At 54.8% G+C, this 21,931-nt stretch overlaps 4 protein-coding genes across 4 annotated transcripts; 2 read left to right on the top strand and 2 right to left on the bottom strand.

The window, feature by feature from the left end:
- Window positions 1-73: 73 nt before the first annotated feature.
- Window positions 74-2,675, bottom strand: CH63R_07760 (C6 finger domain-containing protein; the record flags this gene model as incomplete). The annotated part of the gene is made up of 3 exons (XM_018302734.1): window positions 74-339; window positions 406-1,998; window positions 2,174-2,675. The coding sequence occupies 3 exons, from the start codon at window positions 2,673-2,675 to the stop codon at window positions 74-76; spliced, it is 2,361 nt and encodes a 786-aa protein (XP_018157512.1).
- A 2,588-nt stretch (window positions 2,676-5,263) lies between these two features.
- CH63R_07759 (Glycosyl hydrolase family 92) lies at window positions 5,264-7,800 on the top strand (the record flags this gene model as incomplete). Its single annotated transcript, XM_018302733.1, has 4 exons — window positions 5,264-5,344; window positions 5,396-5,911; window positions 5,964-6,440; window positions 6,490-7,800. The coding sequence occupies 4 exons, from the start codon at window positions 5,264-5,266 to the stop codon at window positions 7,798-7,800; spliced, it is 2,385 nt and encodes a 794-aa protein (XP_018157511.1).
- Window positions 7,801-8,149: 349 nt separating this feature from the next.
- On the bottom strand, window positions 8,150-10,190 carry CH63R_07758 (Duf300 domain-containing protein; the record flags this gene model as incomplete). The annotated part of the gene is made up of 4 exons (XM_018302732.1): window positions 8,150-9,712; window positions 9,761-9,848; window positions 9,906-9,959; window positions 10,099-10,190. The coding sequence occupies 4 exons, from the start codon at window positions 10,188-10,190 to the stop codon at window positions 8,150-8,152; spliced, it is 1,797 nt and encodes a 598-aa protein (XP_018157510.1).
- A 1,061-nt stretch (window positions 10,191-11,251) lies between these two features.
- On the top strand, window positions 11,252-21,037 carry CH63R_07757 (Fermentation associated protein; the record flags this gene model as incomplete). Its single annotated transcript, XM_018302731.1, has 3 exons — window positions 11,252-11,307; window positions 11,369-11,404; window positions 11,455-21,037. The coding sequence occupies 3 exons, from the start codon at window positions 11,252-11,254 to the stop codon at window positions 21,035-21,037; spliced, it is 9,675 nt and encodes a 3,224-aa protein (XP_018157509.1).
- Between the last annotated feature and the right edge of the window lie 894 nt (window positions 21,038-21,931).

Below are 21,931 nucleotides of genomic sequence, written 5' to 3'. Positions count from 1 at the left end.
TGCCAGTCGCTGCTGTTGCCGTCCAACCCTAGTAGTAGTTCAAAACGGTGTTCACAAAGATGTACTCGCCATTCTATGGCAGAGACGGTGGCAGCAGCGGCTGGGAGGAAGTGGGAGGTGAGGCCAGGGAGGTAGGGCCAGCGTCAGGGCTGGGGCCTGGAGGAGGGGGTGGTGGTGGCGGCGGTGTGCTATGGCCAGAACTTGACGCAGCAGCGACATGGTGACTGTGGTCGCCCTCCTTTGGCGGGAGCAATACTTGACTGCAGAAATGAAGCTCCAGAGACCGGGACGTCTCAGGACTAAAGGCACATGTCTCCAGCTTCTGGACAACATCGTCATCTGAGGGGGGGGGGGGTTTCAACAGTCAGCAAGGGGCCAATGACGACAATTAAGGGCACAACTTACAGTCCAGGTTCAAAGCTTCAAAAAACTCGGCCATCATGACAAAGTCGGAGTCGCCAACATCAATAACACCGAGACGCCCGTCAAGGGTTCGGAACGTCTTTGGGTGGGCCTTTCGGAGAGTCAGGAGCATCTTGAGCAGGTCGGCAATTTCTCGACCCTGGTTGACGTACATGGCGGGAGGGCGGTCGAGGGGCCAACGCTGACGGAAATCGTCCATCTCCCACACCTTGAAGGTCCAGGTCGTCTTCTCGAGACAGTGGAGGAGAATCAAGATCGAGAGGTAGACGTCAAAGTTGATACGGGCCTTGCCGTTCTCCAGGCAGCGCTGAAGCTCGCTGATGAGCTTGTTAGACACGTTGTTTGCCTTGCGCTCCGTCGCCGCGGACAGCTGGAAAGTGATCAAGTTGTAGATGTCCTGGTCGTCGCTTCCAGCAAACTCCTCGGGGCCACGAGGCGACACGACGCCATCACGCTCTTCGGCAATGTACCACCCGCGTTCCCGGTCGAGGATCTCAATAAGACCCCAGAGCTCTATGGCCAGCTTCAGGTTCTTGCCGGTCATCTTTTCCTGGGGGAACTTCTGAGCAGCCTCCAAGACAACTTGCATAAAGTGTGACGGCTCGCGCTGGATCAGGGTCGGCAGGATGGACTTCAGAAAATCCTCCATGCGGGCAGGAAGATCCTCCTTGTCTTGGTCGATCATGACGACCTGAAAGACTGGTTTGATGTCTGCATTGGCCTGTTCCGAATCTTCGGCGACAGGTTGCTGAGGTCGTGGAGTGACGAGTGCGGCAAGTGTCAGACTTGGACTGTCCTCCCACAGGGAAACGACAAGAGAGGTGCCGTTTGAAAGCAACTGGTAGTTTTGTCGAGCGTGCTTTACTCTAGTCTGCGCCAAGACCACTATCAAGGCGGCCGAGTAGAGAGTCAGCTCTTGGTTAAGACGGGTGCGAACGCAAGGATAGGTCCAATGACGAGGTCCCTGGATTTTTCGGCACTGGTCACAGGGGTCGTTGGTGCCACACGTCTTGCGGAGGATGCGACATCTGATGCAGGCGCCCTTCTTGCGGGCAGCCTGGACTTCCTTACGCCGAGCCGGATTGTAAGCCTTGCGCTTGTGCTCGCTCTGGGTCCCGTTTCCAATCGGCATTCTCGTGCCGCCTCTGTTGGGTGGTGCAATAGGGGCCACATGAGTCGCAACAGTGGGGTTGTGGTTGGTAGTCATGTAAGTCATCTCACCCCAGGGCTGTTGAGGCGGTTGAGGTTGCTGCTGTTGCTGTTGCTGCTGCTGCTGCTGCTGTTGAAGTTGCTGCGGTAGAGCAGGGCTAGAGTTGTTGATGACGGGAGGCTCTGGTTTGCAAGATTCGGTTGGCGACATGACGGGACTCAAGACCTGAGGTTCGGTAGGCTCGGTAGTCAATTGGGGGTCCATGAGGGAGTTGGTGAGACGCGCGGTCGCAGCGACAGCAACCGATAGATCCGAGGAATCCAGGGGAAGTTGGTTTTGTTGCTGAGTCGCAGCTTGAAGGTGTTCCATCTTCTCCTCAGTAGTGAGGTAACTTAGAGGATTGGTGCTGTCATTGGACGTGGACTCTGTGTGAAAGTCAGCGCGGCACTCCGTATGTCCGTCCACCCATTATTATGAAAACCCTCTCCCCGAATAAGTGAAAAGAAAGAACTCGTCATTTATCACCGAGGTAGACGATGTGATCCATGATGGAGTCGTCCAAAAGGGACGGAGTCAAAAGTAAGAAGGGGGAAAACTAACCCTTAAGCTCACGACCAGGTCGGTTATCATAGCTCACAGGTGGGTTTTCTAAGGTGAACTGCTCTTGAACCTCAAAGCCGATTCCAAGCTGGCGCACAACCGACTCGGACGCATCGCGACCGGAAACCGAAGGAGCGCCCATTTCATTTTCCCCGACTTGACGAGAGGCTTCGGCAAGGGTGCGGAGGGCGGACCAATTTTCCGGTGCCTCAGGTGTGGCTTCCGCCGCAGCGGCGTCGAGCTGGTTGACGGTGAGATTCATTGACCGGGGTGCTGAAGAACCAGAATGAAGTCCTGCGAACCCGAGTGCGGCGTTGATGCGCTCCTCCGGGGTGATGGCAGGGCACTTCTCTGTGATGTGTTTATGCAAGACTTCACCACGGCCTTTGGGGAAGTTTTCGCCGCACAGCTTGCATGTGTGCGGGTAACGGTTGCTGGAGTCTGCAAGTTTAGGGCCCCGAGTGAAATACTCCCCAATCACAGGGTTAGGTTTCCGTCCCATGGTGAGTCTGATGTTGTATACTCCGCCTAGTATTCGAATAGAGGCTTAAGGGCGCTTTCTCTCTGAAGCCGGGCTTCTATTGTCGTCGATATCCAAAGGCTCAACAGTCGATGTACCCGTTGCAGAGTCGCGATGACCGCCTAAGAAATTCTGCCCTCGGGGTCGGTTTTGAAGGAATTGATGACAGACCAGCGCTCTGGGAGGGGATCAAGTTGAACCGTTCGTTCCGTAGCAGTTCGAAGGCACCACAGGCCAAAGATTGCCTCGCCAGGCTTATACCGGCAGGCGACAAGAACAGTTTACCTTGGCTGGACCTGGGCGATGCGATGCGATTCACAAATTCTGCCACGGCTCACCGACGTTGAGACTGACAAAATTCTCACACCGCTTCCCATGTCGGATAAATTTCATGGTGGGGCCAAGCAGATCCTGTATGTCACGTGATGGTACCCCACCTCTACAAGCACCCTGGGTGCCTATGTTTGTTTAGTTGTTCTGATATCAGCTGGCCACACATGGTGCCGGATAGTTATGGCCGTCAATGTCAACATGAGTGTCTAAGAGAAATGTGGCAGGTTTGTGAAGTCGTTGAATATGAAGACTATCATATCGCCGACTCCGAATCTTACCTTGTCTATCTCTTTCTTCTTCCCTCTTTTATTTACTTGGCGCATATACTTCGTTTGCACGTTTGCTCCCCTAGTAGGGTGACCCCACGAAGAAGGTGCCCTCATGGCATCTGATGAGTTGTTCTGCGGAGAGGAAACTAATGAATGTCTGGAGTCAAGGGCAGACGGCTTTTGATGTTGTTCCAAAATTGTTTTACTGCCCCCTTCCACCACTGAGCATCAGTGCTGCTTAGTAGTAGCCCTCAACAATCCTTGGCTATTTAGGATGTAACGATGATCGATGCACAAACGAGACGGCACAACCCAAACGAAGTAGCACGAACGAGGTACGAAAGCAAAGTGTTGAGCAAGATGGACAACGACAACGCAGCAGTCATGAGCCCTTGAGAGAGGTCGATTGAGACGTTGATTTTTACCAGTGGGTTGAGTAGGACCTGGCCTCTCAGTGCTACTGTAAACCCTCTTGTTGCTTTCCACACGTGCATCGACTAGTCTGCCTAATAGGGACGAAATTGCCTCTGTCGACGGTTGTACCTTCTCCTGCACCCTGCAGTAGCTCCTTGCAAGTAGGTGTACCGGAGAGAAATACGTGAGTACACGACACACCGAAGCGATGGAGTCTTCTCTACCTCGGTTGATCATGTCAATCCTTGAGTGTGTTTAGCAGCAGATCATCATCAGCCGCGCCTGTAGGTGTTTTTGGTGAAACCCCCTGGGCATCGCTTCGCCATCATCTGGGCATCAGCTGGATTCAAGTGGCAATGCTTTTTGTATTCGACTGTTCCTGAAAAGGGAGGCTCGGCAGAGAAGCGGAGGCGTGTCTCGGCGTTGGTGGGGGAGGTCGAGGCACAGGGCCGAATCAAATGATTGTGAGTACCTAGCGACCTACCTATCCGTACAGAGGACCTGTCTACCTCTCTGTTCGGATATAGATTAACATGATGCCTGTCTCCAATGATACCTAGGTAGATAGGAATTTGTCTCGACATCCTGCCCCCGGTCCCTCCCCATATTACTCGGGAATCAGAGCCACTAACACGACCCAATAACGCTTCTTGAATGGCGTTTGGGCAGCCGTGGCTTTCTAACGTCCAAACACCTTTTCCAACACGGGTCTTGACACCTCTAGTCATCAGCGGCCCCAAAGTACGATGCCTGAGGCGTAGCGTGCTTCTCCTGTTGCAACCTTCCGCTAATCGAGCGAAGCGAACCATATCACCAGGCCGTTATGGGCTGCATTTCACTTTTCCGCCCCATGCTGGGGGCGCTTGTTGGCGTCGCCCAACATCTCCCGGGCTGTGTTGGAGGCCACACGAAAGGGCCGCCGAGCCTATGAATTTTGCCGCATTACATCCGAATCCAACACCCCCAAAGCAACGAAACGACGAAACACCAAGACGCTTGGGGCCGTCATGGCATTTCTTTTCCGGCTCAAGTCGCTAGTCATCTGCAGGTGTCTAAATTACAGCGCGCGTGTCTTCTTAAAATACCGCTTCCGCTTCCCGCGCTCTGTCGCTCCCTCTATCTCTTCAAGATATCCTGTTTTTATCTAAGGTACTACTACAAACAAACAAGCATTCGGGCGCCTCAAGCCAGTTCTGTTGCATTTCGTCCAGTCACAATCGCTCGTTCCGTCACGTTGCCAGTCACTCGTTTAACACACCTACAACCCTCGCAGCGACCGAATGCTACCCCGTGGAGGCTCCTGCAACGACGTTTCGCGCCTGGTCTCGAGAGCCTTGTCATTTTCCCCTTTCACGACATCTCTCGACGTGACGTCCTCGCCTTCCTACTTGGGACCATCTGTTGATCATCATCGGACATCTTGATCCGGGCGCAACCTTAGATTTCAAACAAGTGCACGTGGGGATATCATTGCCTTGGCTTCAGAAGTATAAAAGCTTCGCGGTCGATCTGGCTTGAGTTGCGGTTGTTTGGATCATCATACTCATCAACAAGATGCGCCGACTTACTGTTATGTTCATGGCTTCGGCCGTGGCAGCGCAGTCTGCCGACCTCTCTAGCTATGTTTTGACAGACGTGAGCCGTTTACAGACCTCATCTTTCAGCATCCTGACTGACGTCTCTCAGACTGGCACCGTGGCTGGTGGAAATGCGTTTCCGGGCGTATCTCGTCCGTTAGGCATGGTTAAAATCGGACCCGATCTGGAGAACGGAGTTGACGCTTATTCTGGCTACCTGCCTGATGGCCACTTCATCGGCTTTTCTATGCTTCACGAACATGGCACCGGCGGCGCCCCCAAATACGGCGTAGTCAACCAGATGCCTGTCGTTGGCGCCGTCGACAACCCTCTGACTCGAAACACCGACACCAGGGCGCAGCCAGATGAGACTGAAGTCGGCCACTACAAGTCTTTCCTCAGCTCTGGAGTTGTAGTCGAGCTGGGAGCCACGGAGAGGGCGGGATTGTACCAGTACAGTTTCCCGGGGAACGGCAGCACCCAGGGAAACGTCATTGTGGACGTCTCGCATGTTCTGCCATCATACAGAGGACAGGGTCTTGGCCAAAACTATCTGGGAGGTAAGATTGAAGTGGTGGAGGCCGACGACGGTCTTCACTACGAGGGCCATGGCTACTATGATAATGTGAGCGGAACTATCGCCGTTGTCGTTGAACTCTCATTTTAACATGACGCAGGGATGGAACCGTGCTGAGGAATGGCAGGTATTCTTCTGTGGATACTTCGACCGTCCGGCAGCGTATAAAACATTTCTCGGCGTCGACCGCATGTCAACGAGCCTCGCTAAATACGGCAACGAGACGAGCCACGAGTCTAGAACGCAGCGCTTGGGTGCCATCTTCACCTTTGAAGATGCCACCGTAAGATCAAGAGTTGGAGTCTCGTTCATCTCAACCACTCAAGCATGCAAGAATGTCAACTCAGAGATCCCCGCAGACAGGAGCTTCTCATCTGTGAGGCGAGCTACACGAGAAGCATGGAACTCGAAGGTTCTCTCCAAGGTCAAGACGACGGAGACGGAAACGCGGAAATTGAACCAGCTGTACTCGGCCCTGTACTTCATGAACTTGCTGCCCACTAACAAGACGGGCGAGAATCCGCTCTGGAAGTCATCAGAGCCTTACTACGATGACGTCTTCACGTTCTGGGATACAGTAAGCCCGACTTCGTAGCCATGGCTGTCAACAATCTAATAAAGCACAGTTCCGCTGCACCACATCCCTCCTCCACATCCTCCAGCCCGAGGCCTACGAGGAGTTTATCCGCTCCATGATCGATATTTGGCGGCACGAGGGTTACGTCTCGGACGCTCGATCCTCCTTTTACAACGGCGCCGTCCAGGCCGGGTCCAACAGCGACAACGTCCTCGCCGACGCCTACGTCAAGGGCGTCCGCGGCGCCGTCAACTGGGACGACGGTCTCTTGGCCATGCTCAAAAACGGCGAGGTGACACCCCCTCCCAACAACGACCCGCGTGACCGCTCCGGCTCCACCAAGGAGGGCCGCGGCGCTCTCCCGGACTGGCTCGATCTCGGCTGGATCTCGCCCCGCTTCGCCCGCGCCGTCACCCGAGCCGTCGAGTATTCGGTTAACGACTTCAACATCTACCAGGTCGCCAAAGGGCTGGGCGTTTCTGACGTCGCCAAAAGGTACCTGAAGCGGTCCAGGAATTGGCGCAACCACTGGAACAAGGATATGACGAGTCATGGCTTCAGCGGCTTCATGGGCCCGCGCAACGCCGACGGCAGCTTCCCGCCGCAAGACCCCCTCAACTGCGGCGGCTGCTACTGGGCCGAGGCCTACTACCAGGCCACACCGTGGGAATACTCGTTCAACGCGCATCACGACGTCGCGCACCTCGTCAATCTGACGGGTGGGGCACAGCGCTTCTCCGACAGGCTGGAGAAGACATTCGAGCCGGGCCAGTTCGCGGGCAACGGTGCCTTTGGTAACACCATCTTCAACCCGGGCAACGAGCCCTCCTTCGGGACCCCATACCTGTTCAACTTTGTCAATAAACAGCACCTCTCGGTGGAGCGCTCCCGCTTTGTCGCAAAATCTTATTACAAGCCTGCGCCCAACGGCCTGCCAGGCAACTCTGACGCTGGCGCCATGGAGTCTTGGCTGTTGTGGAATATGATTGGGCTGTACCCTCTGACGGGTCAGACGACCTTCCTCATCGGCTCACCGTGGTTCTCGGACCTAACCATCTCGCTCGGCGACGGGCGCGAGCTCAAGGTGTCGTCCACGGGGGGCTCCGAAGACGCATATTACGTGCAGAGCCTGCGCGTCAATGGCAAGCAGTGGGACAAGGCGTGGGTGACTTGGGGGGACATCTTCGCCAACGGCGGGACTCTGGAATTTGAGCTGGGCTTTGCACCAAAGGAATGGGCGACCGGTGATCTGCCGCCTAGTCCTGCCAGCGCAGAGGACGAAGAAGAAGCGGAGGTCGCGGCGCTGAGGCAGCAGCCTCAACGAAGAATGGTTCAAGATGAACAGAAGACTATCGGATAGATCGCTACCCGCGGCTGATGACAAGAGAAGCAGGCTCCCGGATTACTGTTACATTATGGCCTTGGGTTGGGCATGTGATCGGATCCACAGAACGATCAAGAAAACCATGACGGCAGGAAGCGCGAAGAACATCAAGTATACGGCACGTAGTGTATTCAAGCCATTTCTTTCGCTTCTATTGATTCGCCTGCTATACAACGAAACCCCCGACAAGTCAGCTTTTTGAAGACAGGCACTCGTATTTCCCCACAAACTCCTCGCTATGCCAGTATTGCTTAAACACGGAACACGAGGGTAAGGGTATCAGACTCGAAATAAACAAAGCAGCGCTCTGATTGTACACATTCCGTCAACGGGACTGTGACGGCTCGCTCCCGCTCCACACATTCTTGAACTCTTCGTCGTCTCCCACGCCAAAGTTCTTGTTGAAGTCGTCTTCTTGCTCGCTCTCAGCCCATGGGGATGTCATGGCCTCCTGCAGAAGAGGAGATTCCTCTGAATGACTGTGTTGCCTCTGAGCGCTCGGCCGTGGTTCAGTGTCTTCCTCGGTCGCGGCGGCGGGCTTTGCGGGCTGAGGGGCCGGACTATGCGGCTTCGACGAAGAACCAGACCCAGAACGATCTGGTGACGATGTCCCACCCGGAGTCTCGGCTGCGAGTTGCTTCTGCTTCTTCTTCTTCTTTTTGCTGGCAACGACAGCCGGCTCGCTATTTCGTGTCGATACCCGCAGACGTTCGACCGTCGATCGGGGGTCGGAATGGAAGCCCAGGCTTCCCTGAGAGGACATGTACCGCTTGCTCAACGGCTCATTCGCAGTGATGACAGGATACTGCAGCTTGTCAGCCAGGGCACGCGTCGAGACGGGGTTTCCACTCACGTTCCAGTCGCCAAACTCTAGCTCGCGTGCCTTGTCAAAGAGCCGTTCGTCGTCAGGATCTATCTGCGGGTCGTTGGCGAGATCTTCGTTAAAGGTGCCGTTGGCGTAGTTGTACTCCTCGCTCGGCCCGCCCGCAGTCCCCTGAAGTAAAGGATCCCGCTCGTTCAAGTCACGATTCGTCTGACGGTCCACCTGACCGGGTGTCGGAATCCAATACTTCGCTTTACCGCCCCTAGTGTACCGCATGCCTTCGTCGAGCCTGCCCAGTCTAGCACGCGACTCCTCGTGTGCCATGATTTTGTCTCCAGAGTCAAAAAAGCGGTACCCGTACTTGTCGCCGGTGAACGTCTCTTTTGAGTCTTCGATGAGATCCCTAATGCCAAATGCATCGCGCAGGGCGAATTTGACAGGCATTCTCGCAGATGAGATGCTATTGTCGGCAAAATCATGCCACGAGAAGGCGTACCAGTGAGCGATGGCGAAAGCCGGCATCTCGATACAAATAAGCGCATCTTGAATAGCAGCGGCCAGGTTGTCGGGGGTATATCCCTCGACGCTGTCTGGAATGGCACCCAGCCAGACAAGAATAGACAGGAAAAATCCTTGCCAGTAAGAGGCGAAGATGATGAGTTTGATGCACAGGAACTTGGGTACAGGGCGGAAGGGCAAAAGGTCGTTGTGCATACAAACCCAGAACAGACCAAGGGAGTACAGGCTCACGGTCACACTGATGTTGTAGATAATACCGCTCCAGAGGTAGCCCGATTCGACGCCAATATAACCCTCCTGATAGGTTCCCGTGGCCTTCATGATGACTGCAGCTAAGGCCAGAATGGGCTTAAGCCATGCGTACTGAAGGATGCCACGCTTGATTGCCAGGAACGTGTGTGGGTCCGATATGTCTACGCGTGGCAGCACATGGTTGAGAGGCCACAGATGGGAAACTGGTTCGCGGCCGTGGGTCATGATGATCAGGGCTCGTTCTCCGCTAAGATAGTTGATGAGGAGCTGGAAGAAGGTGTAGATGGTAAAGGCCTGTTTCGGTTAGACCCTGCAGCTCTGAGACAGAACAGAAAGGCATACCTCATAGATATCTCGAACGGGGTCGAGGAAAGAGGCCGCTTTGATAGAGATCATGCTTGTCCATGACGCGATCGAGTAAATGGGGACCCTAGAACAGTCAGACCCGTCATGATCATGTGTTCACTCCCCGGCAAGGGAAACGTACATGAGTAGGATCCGGACAACGTATCGCTGGAGGAGTGGTTTTCGGTAGTTTTTCCTACAATGTTGTTAACCTTAGTCGGCCGCGGGGGAGAGTGGCAAGAGAGAGCGTACGCTTGGAGGAAAATGGACCTGCGAGTTGCTTGTTAGCCCGAGTTGCGTTTGCTGTTTGCTCCATAGCTATGGCAAGTACTTACACAGCCGACAGAAACGTGGCTATCAGAGCGGCGACGCCAGCAACGATGATGGTCGCCGTGGTGAGCTTCTCGCCAGTGCCGCCCGCCATCATGACTGCCTGCGGCCCGGTACGCGGCGTACGATTTGGGATCTTGTTTGTGGAACGCCGTCTAGGACATGGCTATCAAGGTCGGTATCGGGTTCGAGGCAAGAAAGTCAAGCGCTCCAGACGTAAGGCAAGTTTCAGTCGACGTTGTCAGTATCAAAGGGGGGAAAGGCGAGAGAATGCGTGGAAAAGTGAGGGAGGGATGACGATGGCCGTGCTGCAGGTTGCGATAAGTGTGTTGCTCGTGACTGATGTGCGTAGTACGTATGCGTGGTGCGGCGTACCTAGGTAGCTACGCATTTGTAGGCAGAGCTCGTAATTAACCTACCACACAGCTGCGCATCATGCTCGCGGGCTGCGTTCCGTCCAATGAGTACCTAAAGCAAGGTAGTATGCATTAATTGTTAGTGAGGTCACGGCACGTCCCCTGAAGCTCAGTTTCACAGCGTGCTTGGGCATGTGGGGTGGCTGGCACCACGGTGACTTCCGCGGCCCACCTAGGTAAATTGACATGCTGGGGGGGTGAGGGGGGGGGGGTTGTGGAAGCTTCGACCAGCTCGCTGCGACTGGACGGGGCGCGGGCTGTCATTAGCGCTAGACACCCGGCCCTGTCGTTACTCGTCAGATACCTAGGTAGGGATGGCTCGGCGCGACTTTGAATGCGAATGCCAATTCAATGTACTGGTAAGGTGTATCTGCGATGCCTGCTGGCCTGTGATCCATCCTCAACTGCATCTGCATCTGCGTCTGTGTCCTGCTCAACTCAACAACACACACCCTCGACCGAGCCTCGTCTCAGCAACGAACAACAACAGCAACAGCCACCCCTCTCCTCGATTCTACCGACATTGGTACCTCCAATGACACTCTCCGTGGATTGCTAGCACCCATCGCACGCGGCCCGGAAAATACCAACAACGAATCTTCCCCCGGCACACCGAGACACCGAGCCACAAGCGCGACTCCTCGAGATATGGAAGTGGGTTGACTGGCACTGCTCCGACGTTGATGTTAGCAGCTTCGGCCTGCTGTAGTTGAAGCATCGCGCGACAACCACTACCGACACCATGCCGACAGACGGTGAACCGAATCCAACGCCAACGGAAACGCCGAATTTTAATGGGTAGTCTACACCCCGAGGTTGGTGTATCTTTGCGCTTTCGCTGACCGCTTGCTTCATGTAGCACCTTCCTGGCATACCTGATCATCTGCGGTGCCCTGTGGGTAATACCGATTTGAACTGCTTGGATACTCGGCTTACCTTGTATAGTGCCGTCTTCTTCCTCCTCTACTTCAACCGAGCCTTCGGATCGCTACTGTCGTGGGGCATACGAACGTACACTTGGCACCGCTATCGTGTTTACATCGACATACAGGCACTCCAGGTCTCTCTCCTCGGGGGGCGCATATTCTTCACCGGCCTGCGATACCACGGCAACAATGAAACATTTCTCATCCAGCATGGCTACGTTACCTGGCGATATTGGTTGCGACGGGTACGGGAGGTGGATATTAAAGCATCGGCGCAGCAGCAAGCCGAGCAAGCATCTTTAGCTACCAACGGGAGGCACTCGAACTTACCGTGCCGGGTGACCATGTCCCTGGTTGGCCTGGAATGGTTCATTTACAACAGAAGTCCGGCCTACGACAGCGTCTTGGCTGGACTGAAAGAACCCACGGTAACTGCCGAGAACGTGACGACGGCCTTTGAGTCAAAAGATGAGAGTGCTTCTCTAAGAAACCGGGGACAGAGGACCTCTGAAAAATCAGATCCGTCTCACGACTCTGCACCACATGAAAAGGAGAGCTCCGGCGCCGCCCTATTGTCGAGACTAGGAAACACTTTCGGCCATCGGGAAGCGTCGTCTAGCCAGCCGAGCACACCCTCTGATGTGCCAGCAGAGCGCGACAACGCTGTCCAGTCGGATTCCGATCTGCCGTTCCTTCTCCAGCTCTTCCCGATCTTTGTGACATGCCAAAAGGCGGCCGTGGTTATGGGAAATGACAACACCAAGGCCATCTTGATTGTCAAAGCTGATGGCCTTTCGGGAGAAATAGATGCCTCCAAGACATCCACCCCGGATCCGTACAAGCAGACCTTCAAGATCAAGTTCCAGCACCCCATTGTAGAAATGAGGGAGAATGACGATTTCAAAGAGGACCAAGCGTCGAGGGCAAGCCGCGAGAAAGTGGCTGCGCAGGAACCCAGCCCCACGTACAAGACCTCTTTTTTCCGGAGACACCGACGCCGCGCACTTGGAACATTGCGGAATCTCGTACCGTACTGGAGAAAATCCGTCGAATCCTTCTCGGTAGGCTCGCGAAGCCCAATCACTACCGCCGTATCTCAAATCCCAGGCTCCAGTCACTGGCAAGGCCTAGCCCGCTATCTGGACGAGGATGAACAAGATTCGAGGCTTCGATGGGCGGGTGTCGAATACGCTGCCGAGTCTACTGTGGTGGACAGTCCAGAGGCAACATTGACCATCTACTGGGATGTCGTGGGCAAAGTGACGCCTGAAGCCGCCAACAGACGCTCCAAGGAAAACGCGGTGACATACATCAACGGCGACGAGGCTCCCGCGTGGGGCATGATTCTCGCCATCAAGGGCGGAGTGGTAAACTACGGACCCTGGGCCGATCGTCAGAGAGCGGACCTCCAGCGTGTCTTTGTTCCCAGCTTGTCCAAGGACGCGGTTCCGGCAACCCCCCTGGCTGTGGGTGAATATCGAGTACCCACTCAATTCAAATTGTATGTCGAGTTGGATGACGAAGTGACCCTTCGGATACCCATCCGAGAAGACTCCAAGAACTGGAAATGGAAAGGCAAGGAGCCCCCTATGAAGGCTCCTCCGCCGCCGCAGAAGCGAAAGCAGAGGAACCGTGCAAAGAAGAACAGCAAGACTGACGCTGCGCCCATCCGTCCGGGGGGCTGGCTTGATTTCATCGTGCCCGGCAACGCCACAATATCCTTCACCATGGACATGCTTGCCAGCACAACGGGATACCAGATGAAGCTTGATGTCGACTTGCCGAGCACCGAGCTCGCGACCAGCGTCAACCACGAGCTCCTCTGGCGCTCAGGACCACAACGCATATCTTGTGATCTGTCGACTCCTCTCAAATGGAACTCTCTAAGGTCATGGTACTTCAACATCATCTCTGAAGACATGGAGCTCTTCATACTTAGAGACCACATCTTCCTCCTGATAGACTTGGTCGACGACTGGGCCTCGGGGCCTCCAGCCGAGTATCTGGTCTTCACTCCTTTCAGATACTACCTCAACCTTGACCTACGCAACGTAACGTTGTACTTGAACGTCAACGATGGAAATATCATCAACAATCCCACCGACCTCGAAGACAACGCCTACATTGTAGCAAAAAGTCCGTCTCTTGTTGCAAAGGTCTGCGTTCCCATCGACAAGTATCGTCCTAGCTTGAATGCCGTCTCGTTTGCGCTTGGAGCTGAGGCATTCTCCTTGTGGCTTCACGTCCCGCCTTGGAATACCCAGGGCACTTTTATCGCTTCAAAGGAGATAGGTCACGGGGAGAACTTTGAGGCTGACGGAAAGTATCATTACAACGCCACAACGGCACCGTCCAACATTGACACCCTGGAACTGAACCTTAGCCTGCAGTCGCCCACGGCAACGCTATACGGCTTCATCATCCGCTACGTTATGAAACTTAAGGACAACTACCTCGGTGACGATATCCACTTCAAAACACTTGAGGAGTATCAGGACCTTCTACGACTGAAAGAACGCAATCCTGACGCGGAGCTGGCCAATCGCCCGCCCCCAAAGAAGACCAATGATTTGGACGTGATCCTGGGTATCAAGATTGATGACCTCCGCCTCCTACTGCCTTCGAATCTGTATTCCAGCCAGCGACATGTCCAAATCGAAACCGCCGGTCTCTCGCTCGACCTCCGATTCACCAACTACTACATGGACTTACAGGTTAACCTCAACCCCCTCAACCTCTCCCTAGGGACGACAGAGTCGGGCATGGAAACACCGATTAGTGCTGTGTCTAGCACGCAGTTGTTCATCGACGGCTTGACAATCTATGGTCACCGTCTCTTTGGCCTGCCCCCAGCCGAGCCAACCTACCTTTGCAACTGGGACATCTCCGTCGGCACTGTTTCGGGAGAATGCTCTACCGATTTCCTGGCCGCTCTGATGAACGCAGGCAAAGCATTTGCGTTCGAATTTGACGATGATGAGAATGCGCTGATTCCGCTGTCGTCCATCATCGTGTACGACGTGACCTTTTTACGGGTAGCTGTTGAGGCTGTTCGAGTCTGGTGCCATGTGGATGAAGCAGCCTTTCTGTTCTCGACCGGTACTCTCGATGTCAAGTTCAACGACTGGGCGCGCACGCACTACTCCAGACGAGCGGATATCAGGGTTCCTGACGTTCAGGTTTCGTGTGTCAATTCAGAATCAGCAATGAGGCACAAGTGGAAATCCCACCATGGTGTCGAGACCGATGCCTTCTTCCAAGCCTCTATCCGCGTGGCAATCATCGGAAGGAAGTTACACTTTTCCGAGGAGCGCAAGTTGCAGCAGGAGCTCATTCGCCGCGAGGATCAAAGGACTGGGCGCACCGAGTTTCTGCTTCTGCCTGGGCTTCTGGAGGAGACGCTCACCGATCAGCTCGATCCGCCTGCCCAAGGCTTTCCACCGGTTCCCAATCCAACGGTATTGGACGTTGCCCAGGGCGACCAAAGATCCATTGACAGTCGGTCAACGTTCAGCGCCTCTCGGCGACTTCGTCACAAGAGTTCGTTCTTGTCCATAGCCACCACTTCAAGCACTAGCAGTGTAGTGCGGCCACGAAGCTCTGTGAGATCACGGGCGAAGTCTAGGCAGTCGGACTTCCTCTATCCCGGCAGCCCGGAAGCTACGAACCGAGGATCGCAACACCAGCGAGATGTTTCTACATCGACCGGCCGCCACTCCGCGTTTTACAGTGCCATTGGCGACTTCCGAGATGCAAGTCACCACTCATCTGTGGCTTTTTCGAGTCAGTTCTACACCCCGCCGTTTCCTCTGGAGGGCATTCGGCCCAATACGTCGGAAGCAGTCATGCAAAGCATCGAAGAGGATGACAACACGTCCGTCTTTGGCTTTCCAGAGTTCAGCCTGGACGAAATTGATGCCGAATCTTTGCCCGAGGATCGTGCTCATAATAGCATCATTGTCGAGATTCCAACCGGCGTCACTGCGTTCCTGAATCCCTCCGCAGTCAAGAACGTGTCATTGTTGCTTGCTGCTCTACAACCGAGTGAGCCGGACAATATTCTCGACAGCCTGCAAATATCCTCAATGACCGATATTTTCGACTTGCAGAAGAAGAAGAAGATTCCCGGTGAAATCACAGACGTACTTCTCAGGGTTCCGAAAGCCAACATCAGGTTTTTGAATGCTTCCACCATCGACCGCCTCGACCCCGGCGGGGAGGAACAGGACCAGTATGATGTGACAGTATCAAAGTTGTCGCTGTGTCTTCGATCCACGGATGTCTGGGAAAATTCAGCGGAGCCGGTGAAGAGCAACAAACGAACATCGGTTCAACTGAAGCTCGACTCTGCCGAGGTCTCCGCGTCGGAACGGCTTTCGGGTGCCGAAGAAAACCAGGCGGCCTTCATGGCCCAAATTGAGAGCGTGATGCTTTCGCTGGGTTCGAAGGATGTCACTTATATTGACGCAGACATTGGCAGCATCAAGAGTAGTACCGCATCGGAAAAGATCGAGTACCTTGCATCGCTCATCCACAGGACCGGGGTTGTTGCTTCAGAACTGGGGGAGGTGCTGGGACAGACAATGTCCCGGCACGAGAATCGAGTCAGATATTTCGTCCACCGTCTCATGGCAGAGGGACATTCAGTCGGCGACCCTTCGTTCTTGACACGCCCGTCGGCAGTCTTGAGATCTGCCACTGAGCATCTGCGAACCTCTGACTCTTGGAAGATGACGGCAAGACTTCGCCAGATATGGACACACATGCCGGCAAACTTCAAGGACGACCTGCAACTCGATTGCTTTTCTGGATCGGTATCTCCGCCTTTCGATGCCTCGCAACGGGTTATCGAAGCTTTCCAACGATGGCGTAGCTGGGACTTATACGACGTGGCTGATTCGTCGCTGATCAAGAACGTATTCGGGACAGTGAAGGCCGACGGCAAATCTGAATCGCCTGACCTCCCGATCTTGGCGGCGCTCCGGCTGAAGGACGTGCAGCTACTCCTGGACCCGGGCCCCAAGGAGAACAGGATCGTATTTGCCGATTTGACGACACGACTGGAGAAGAAGACAGCGCCCCAGTCCAGTGCCACGGAGATGAGGCCGAAAAACACGACTGTCTTGAACATCTACTGCGGGGAGGCAGCTGTCATGCTCAACTGGGAGCTGTGCGAGCTTGCTGAAGACGTTCTCCGCCTCTACAACAAATCCAACCTAGCAACCAAACATCGCTCCGATCCTAAGGAGGACGCGTCAGTAAACAAACTGAAGTCCCAAGATACCATCCATGTTGTACTGGCGGTCGGACGAGGCTCAGTGGAGCTGGATACTGTCAACCTCAGCGCCACGTCACTGGGCCACAACATGAAGGCGTCTTGCTTGCTTGACGGCTATGAGAAAACTGGATCATCCATTAACTTCATTCTCAGCTGCGATGCCGTGACGTCGCGATTGCACCATCGATCCGAGCTATTGGGCATGTTCCAGCTCAGAGACCCGAGCGTCATTGTGTCTCATGAGCTTCTCGAGACAGAGACGACATCATGCCACACAATCAAGTCAACGGCCAGCAGTCGCACCTTGACTCTAGCTGTCAAGAAGGATCCCCTGTATTTGATTGAGGTTGCTGACTCTCTAGTCAAAGACGAATTGACGCAGATCCACAAGCTCCAGAGACAGCTCCCGGAATCGCCAGCACCCCCGCGTAGAAATAGCGTTAAGATTGCAGAACGTCTCTCGTCGTTCCGAGTTAACATCGCGATGTTTCTAGACGAGTACCGTATCAGCGTGCCGTTGCTGCAGTCTATGACTTATAATATCTCAGGTGTTGTGTCGCGAGCAGCAGTGGCCGCCAACTTTGGAAAGGAGCTCATTTTTGACTTTGATGTCAAGGAGAACTCCCACGAGATCCGGATGGATGTTAGAAACCAACCACGCAGCATATCGCTTCTTCGAATCCCGCCGACCAATGGTCGGATTGTCAGTCACATGGGGCCAGGGGAGCACTCTGTCTCGGTGTTCGGTTCGGTTGAGCTGATGCAGCTGGACGCCTCCGCCGTGTACAGTCTGTTGACAGCTTTGAACCGACCGCAAATATCAAGCGCCATCAGCGAGCTACAAGAAGGTACAAAAGCGATTCAGGGGCACATGAGTGACATTTTTGGCGACACAGCGTCCCTCAAAGAAACACCGCCGTCAGAGCCGGCGTCGAACCTGGTCTATACCGTTCACCTCACTCTGGCCGGCATCGAGGTCTTTGGAAATACGCCCCTCGTCTCGGAAAAGGATCCTACCGCGTGCCTGTCCTTCAAACTCGATAGAGTCCATCTGGAAGTTGCCAATCGCCGCGATGGCCAAGGTCCCATTTTGGCGCAGCCACAGTTGCATATCAACCTGCGCCAGATCCTGATTGATGTACAGAAGGGCAGGGATGGCACCATGCGATCGTGCGGCAGCCTTGCTCTGGGTGCTCTCATCTCGGCCAACACGCGATACACGGAAGACGGCAAAGAAGAGAGGTCGTTCAATTTCAGAAGTGACGGGCTGGAGATCAACCTGTCGCCAGAGACCGTTTCGACCGTGGTTGCCGCCTTGGGATACATGGGCGATAAGATCAAAGACCTCGACACGTCACGCGAGCTCGAGTATCTGCGTAAGATCCGGCAAACAAGGCCGCGAATCGCCATCAACGATCAGGAAGAAGCGGAGGAGCCCGACATCATTGATTCCTTTTTGTCTTCCATTGTCTACCGCTTCGAGGTGCGCGACACGCAAATTGCCTGGCTCGTCGGTGATCCCTCGGACGACTTGCTTCCATTGGCGGGCAGCAAAGAAGATCTCATCCTGTCGGTGCAGCTCGTCAGTTTCGGAACGCGCCAGACCAAGTCAGCCAGGCTCACAATCGAGAACTTCCAGCTTCAGATGGTCCCGCCTGGCCAGGACAAAAGCCTCAGGTCTCTTCATTCGGCGTTACTCCCCGAAGTCATCTTCAACATTGCCTATGTGTCCAATCCGCACACCCGCAGCCTTGCGTTCCAAGCAGTTGGCAAATCCCTGGATCTTCGCTTGACATCGGGCTTCATCATCCCCGCCGCGATCCTCAAAGACTCCATTAGCCTCTCAATACAGAACGTGCAGAGAGCCTCCCAGAACTGGAGCACGGGGATTGTGCCGGCCAAGATCGAAAAGGTGGACAAAATCGAAGAGCCCACTCCGCCACAAAGAAGCATACTTGGTACGAAGCGTCTGGAGTCTCTGTTGGTCGACGCAGACTTTTCGGGTGCCGTTGTGTATGTTTCGGGCAAAAAACAGCCAATAGATGGATTGCGCGGAAACCCCAGAATCGGTCGACCGTCTCTGGCAGGCAAGTACGGCCAGTTCAGCACGGATGACACCGGCAGCAGCACCGTTCTCCGATCACCAGGTTTGGCCTGGAAACTTGAGTACCGAGACAACGGGCACGAGGACCCTTCACTGTACGGCGAGATCAAGATTGATGCCTCGAGCAACGTCCTGTACCCATCCGTTGTGCCACTCATCATGGACATGACGACCAGCGTCAAGGAAGTAGTAGGCAAGGATAAAGATACGCCGGCTGCCGCGCAGATGCCTGCCGCCACGAAGCCGAAGCCTGGCAACGAGGATAACATCCTCACGGCCGATCCGAACGTAGTCATTGGACGTTTGAAGCTGAATCTGGGACTCCGAATCTGTCGCCAAGAGTTCTCGCTGAGTTGCCAGCCCATTGCACGTGTCGCGGCAACAACATGCTTCGATGACATTTACTTTACCGTAAACACTGTGCGTTCGCAAGAACAAGGCAATTTCTTCTCCATTTCCGGCGCCTTCTCCAAGCTGCAGGCATCAGTCCAGCACGTCTACTCTCGAGAGTCGACGGGTAGCTTCGACGTCGACTCGATCGTGCTGTCTCTGATGAACAGCAAACACGTCAGCGGAACGAGCGGCGTATCTGCCATACTCAAGGTCAGCCCGATGACTGTTTCGATCAACGCCAAGCAACTCCAGGACTTCTTGCTATTCCGCGAAATTTGGTACCCCACCGAGCTGCGGAACACGTCGACAGCTCCAGTCGCCAAGATGAACACGGAGGCTTCACAGGGCCACTTGGTGCAGCGGTATCAACAGGTGGCTGCCACGGCAGCGTTCCCGTGGACGGCCACCATATCGATCACGTCTCTCGATGTCAGCGTTGACATGGGCCAGGCTATTGGCAAATCCGTCTTCGCCATCAAGGAGTTCTGGGTTTCGTCAAAGAAAACATCCGACTGGGAGCAGAACCTGTGCCTCGGATTCGAAAAGATCGGCATAGACTGCACGGGCAGACTAAGCGGATTCATCGCTCTCCAGAAGTTCCAGCTGCGAACATCGATTCAGTGGCCGGAGCGAGAGGCGGCGCTCAACGAGACGCCCCTCATCCAGGCGTCTGTCGGGTTCAGCCAGTTTCGGGTGAAGGCAGCATTCGACTACCAGGCCTTCCTCGTTGCCGACATAACATCTCTCGAACTCCTCATGTACAACGTTCGTCGCAGCCTCGAGGGCACGGGAGACCGGCTCGTTGCCATCTTTGACGGAGACGCGGTGCAAGTCTTTGGCACCACAACGTCGGCAGCACAGGGTGTCGCGTTGTACCAAGCATTCCAGAAGCTCATACAGGAGAGGCGGGCCAACTTTGAAATGTCTCTGCAGGAGATTGAGAAGTTTATGAGGAGACGATCATACCAAAACACCGTCGCGTCTCCCCATCTCACAAGCGCGCCCAAGTTCCGGGAGGAAGACACGCTATCCAAGTCTCCAATCTCGCTGGATACGGATGTTGTGGTGACGCTCAAGGCGTTGAATTTGGGCGTATTCCCAAGCACCTTTTCCGACCACCAGGTGTTCAAGATGGAGGCGTTGGGCGCGGAGGCACGATTCGCAGCCAGCATCGAGCAGCGGCGCGTCCACAGCATACTGGCACTCACACTCGGCCAATTGAGGATCGGTCTCGCGGGGGTCAGGAACATTGAAGCGCCCAAAACGCTCAGCGAGATATCGGTCGAGGATGTCGTTCAGAGGGCCACGGGGTCGCGCGGCGGAACGATCCTCAAAGTACCAAAAGTGGGAGCGGTGATGCAGACATGGCAGACGCCCAATCGCAACCGGATCGACTACATCTTCAAGAGCGCGTTCGAGGGCAAGGTCGAGGTGGGATGGAACTACTCGCGCATCAGCTACATCCGCGGCATGTGGGCCAACCACTCCAAGTCGCTGGAGCAGACCTGGGGCAAAGAGCTCCCGCTCACAGCCATCAAGGTGACGGGGGTGCCAGACACGGAAGAGCAACAGGGTGGCGGGTCATCGCAGCAGAAGATCACGGCCGAAGTCACGGTGCCGCAGTCCAAGTACGACTACGTCGCGCTGGAACCGCCCATCATCGAAACGCCACAATTGAGAGACATGGGCGAGGCCACGCCACCGCTGGAATGGATCGGGCTTCACAGGGACCGGCTGCCCAATCTGACGCACCAAATTGTCATTGTTGCTCTGCTAGAGCTGGCCGGCGAGGTGGAGGACGCTTATTCCAAGATATTGGGATCGTGAGAAACGAGGATCCGGCGTTGACTCATTCGGCATGGCATAAGCAGAGCATCGGGGACAGGCAGTCTTTCTGGCGTTTAGGCTTTAAGGGAGTTAAGCTTTTTAGAGGTCTGAGAGCAGTGTAAGCATCGTCATAATGGAGCAAGAGGAGCATATAACAGGTGGAATAACCGGGACCAAAAAAGATGGTCTACCGACTAAGTAAGTAATGTTATCCTTGGCGACTGACGAAGTTTATCCAAAGTGATGCCCTCGGTATACTCACCGAGATGATCCACGTGTCTGATGAGCAGCTTGATGCGGCTGGCCGGGGACTCAGAGGACAAGCTTGTACCTGCGTAAGGTAAGTGGAACGCCGGGGACGAGGCAGTCAGCCGCATCGGTAAAACCGGTGAACTCGGTGACTAAGGTAAGTTCAAAACTTGTAGTGGCGGTGGTGACTCGAAGCTCCGGCCGGCAGCGACATCAAGCTCGACCATCGGGAGGTCCAAGCTCTCGCCCTCTAGCTTACAGGTGATTGTGTACACTTATACCGTCCTACCTACCTTATCCGGCCTTGCCGCCGTGACACGACCTTCGCAACATCCGTCAGCATCAACTTCGCGTGCTTCGTCATTGGATCCTTGGGAGGGGAGGGGCCCAGTCCCCAGTCTTGGTTTGGCCCTTGGGCAATTGTGATGGTGACCCCACAAACCCGGGTGGACAGCTTTCTGCACAGTGTACATTTCCTTTTTCAGACACGGTGATAAGCAACACACAAGACAGATAAGATCAAGCTTCGTTTTACATCATTCGGTTCGGTGTTGAGAGAGGTGTGTGTGCCTGACGAACGAAGGAGGCCAGTGTTTCCCGAGCTTTGTCTAATTCAAACAAGACGTGTATCAAATGTGCATCCGG

This window comes from Colletotrichum higginsianum, chromosome 5, assembly GCF_001672515.1.
Source record: "Colletotrichum higginsianum IMI 349063 chromosome 5, whole genome shotgun sequence".
NCBI classification, from domain to species: domain Eukaryota; kingdom Fungi; phylum Ascomycota; class Sordariomycetes; order Glomerellales; family Glomerellaceae; genus Colletotrichum; species Colletotrichum higginsianum.
The sequence above is the reverse complement of the archived record's forward strand: the minus strand, read 5'-3'. Positions and strand labels throughout refer to the sequence as shown.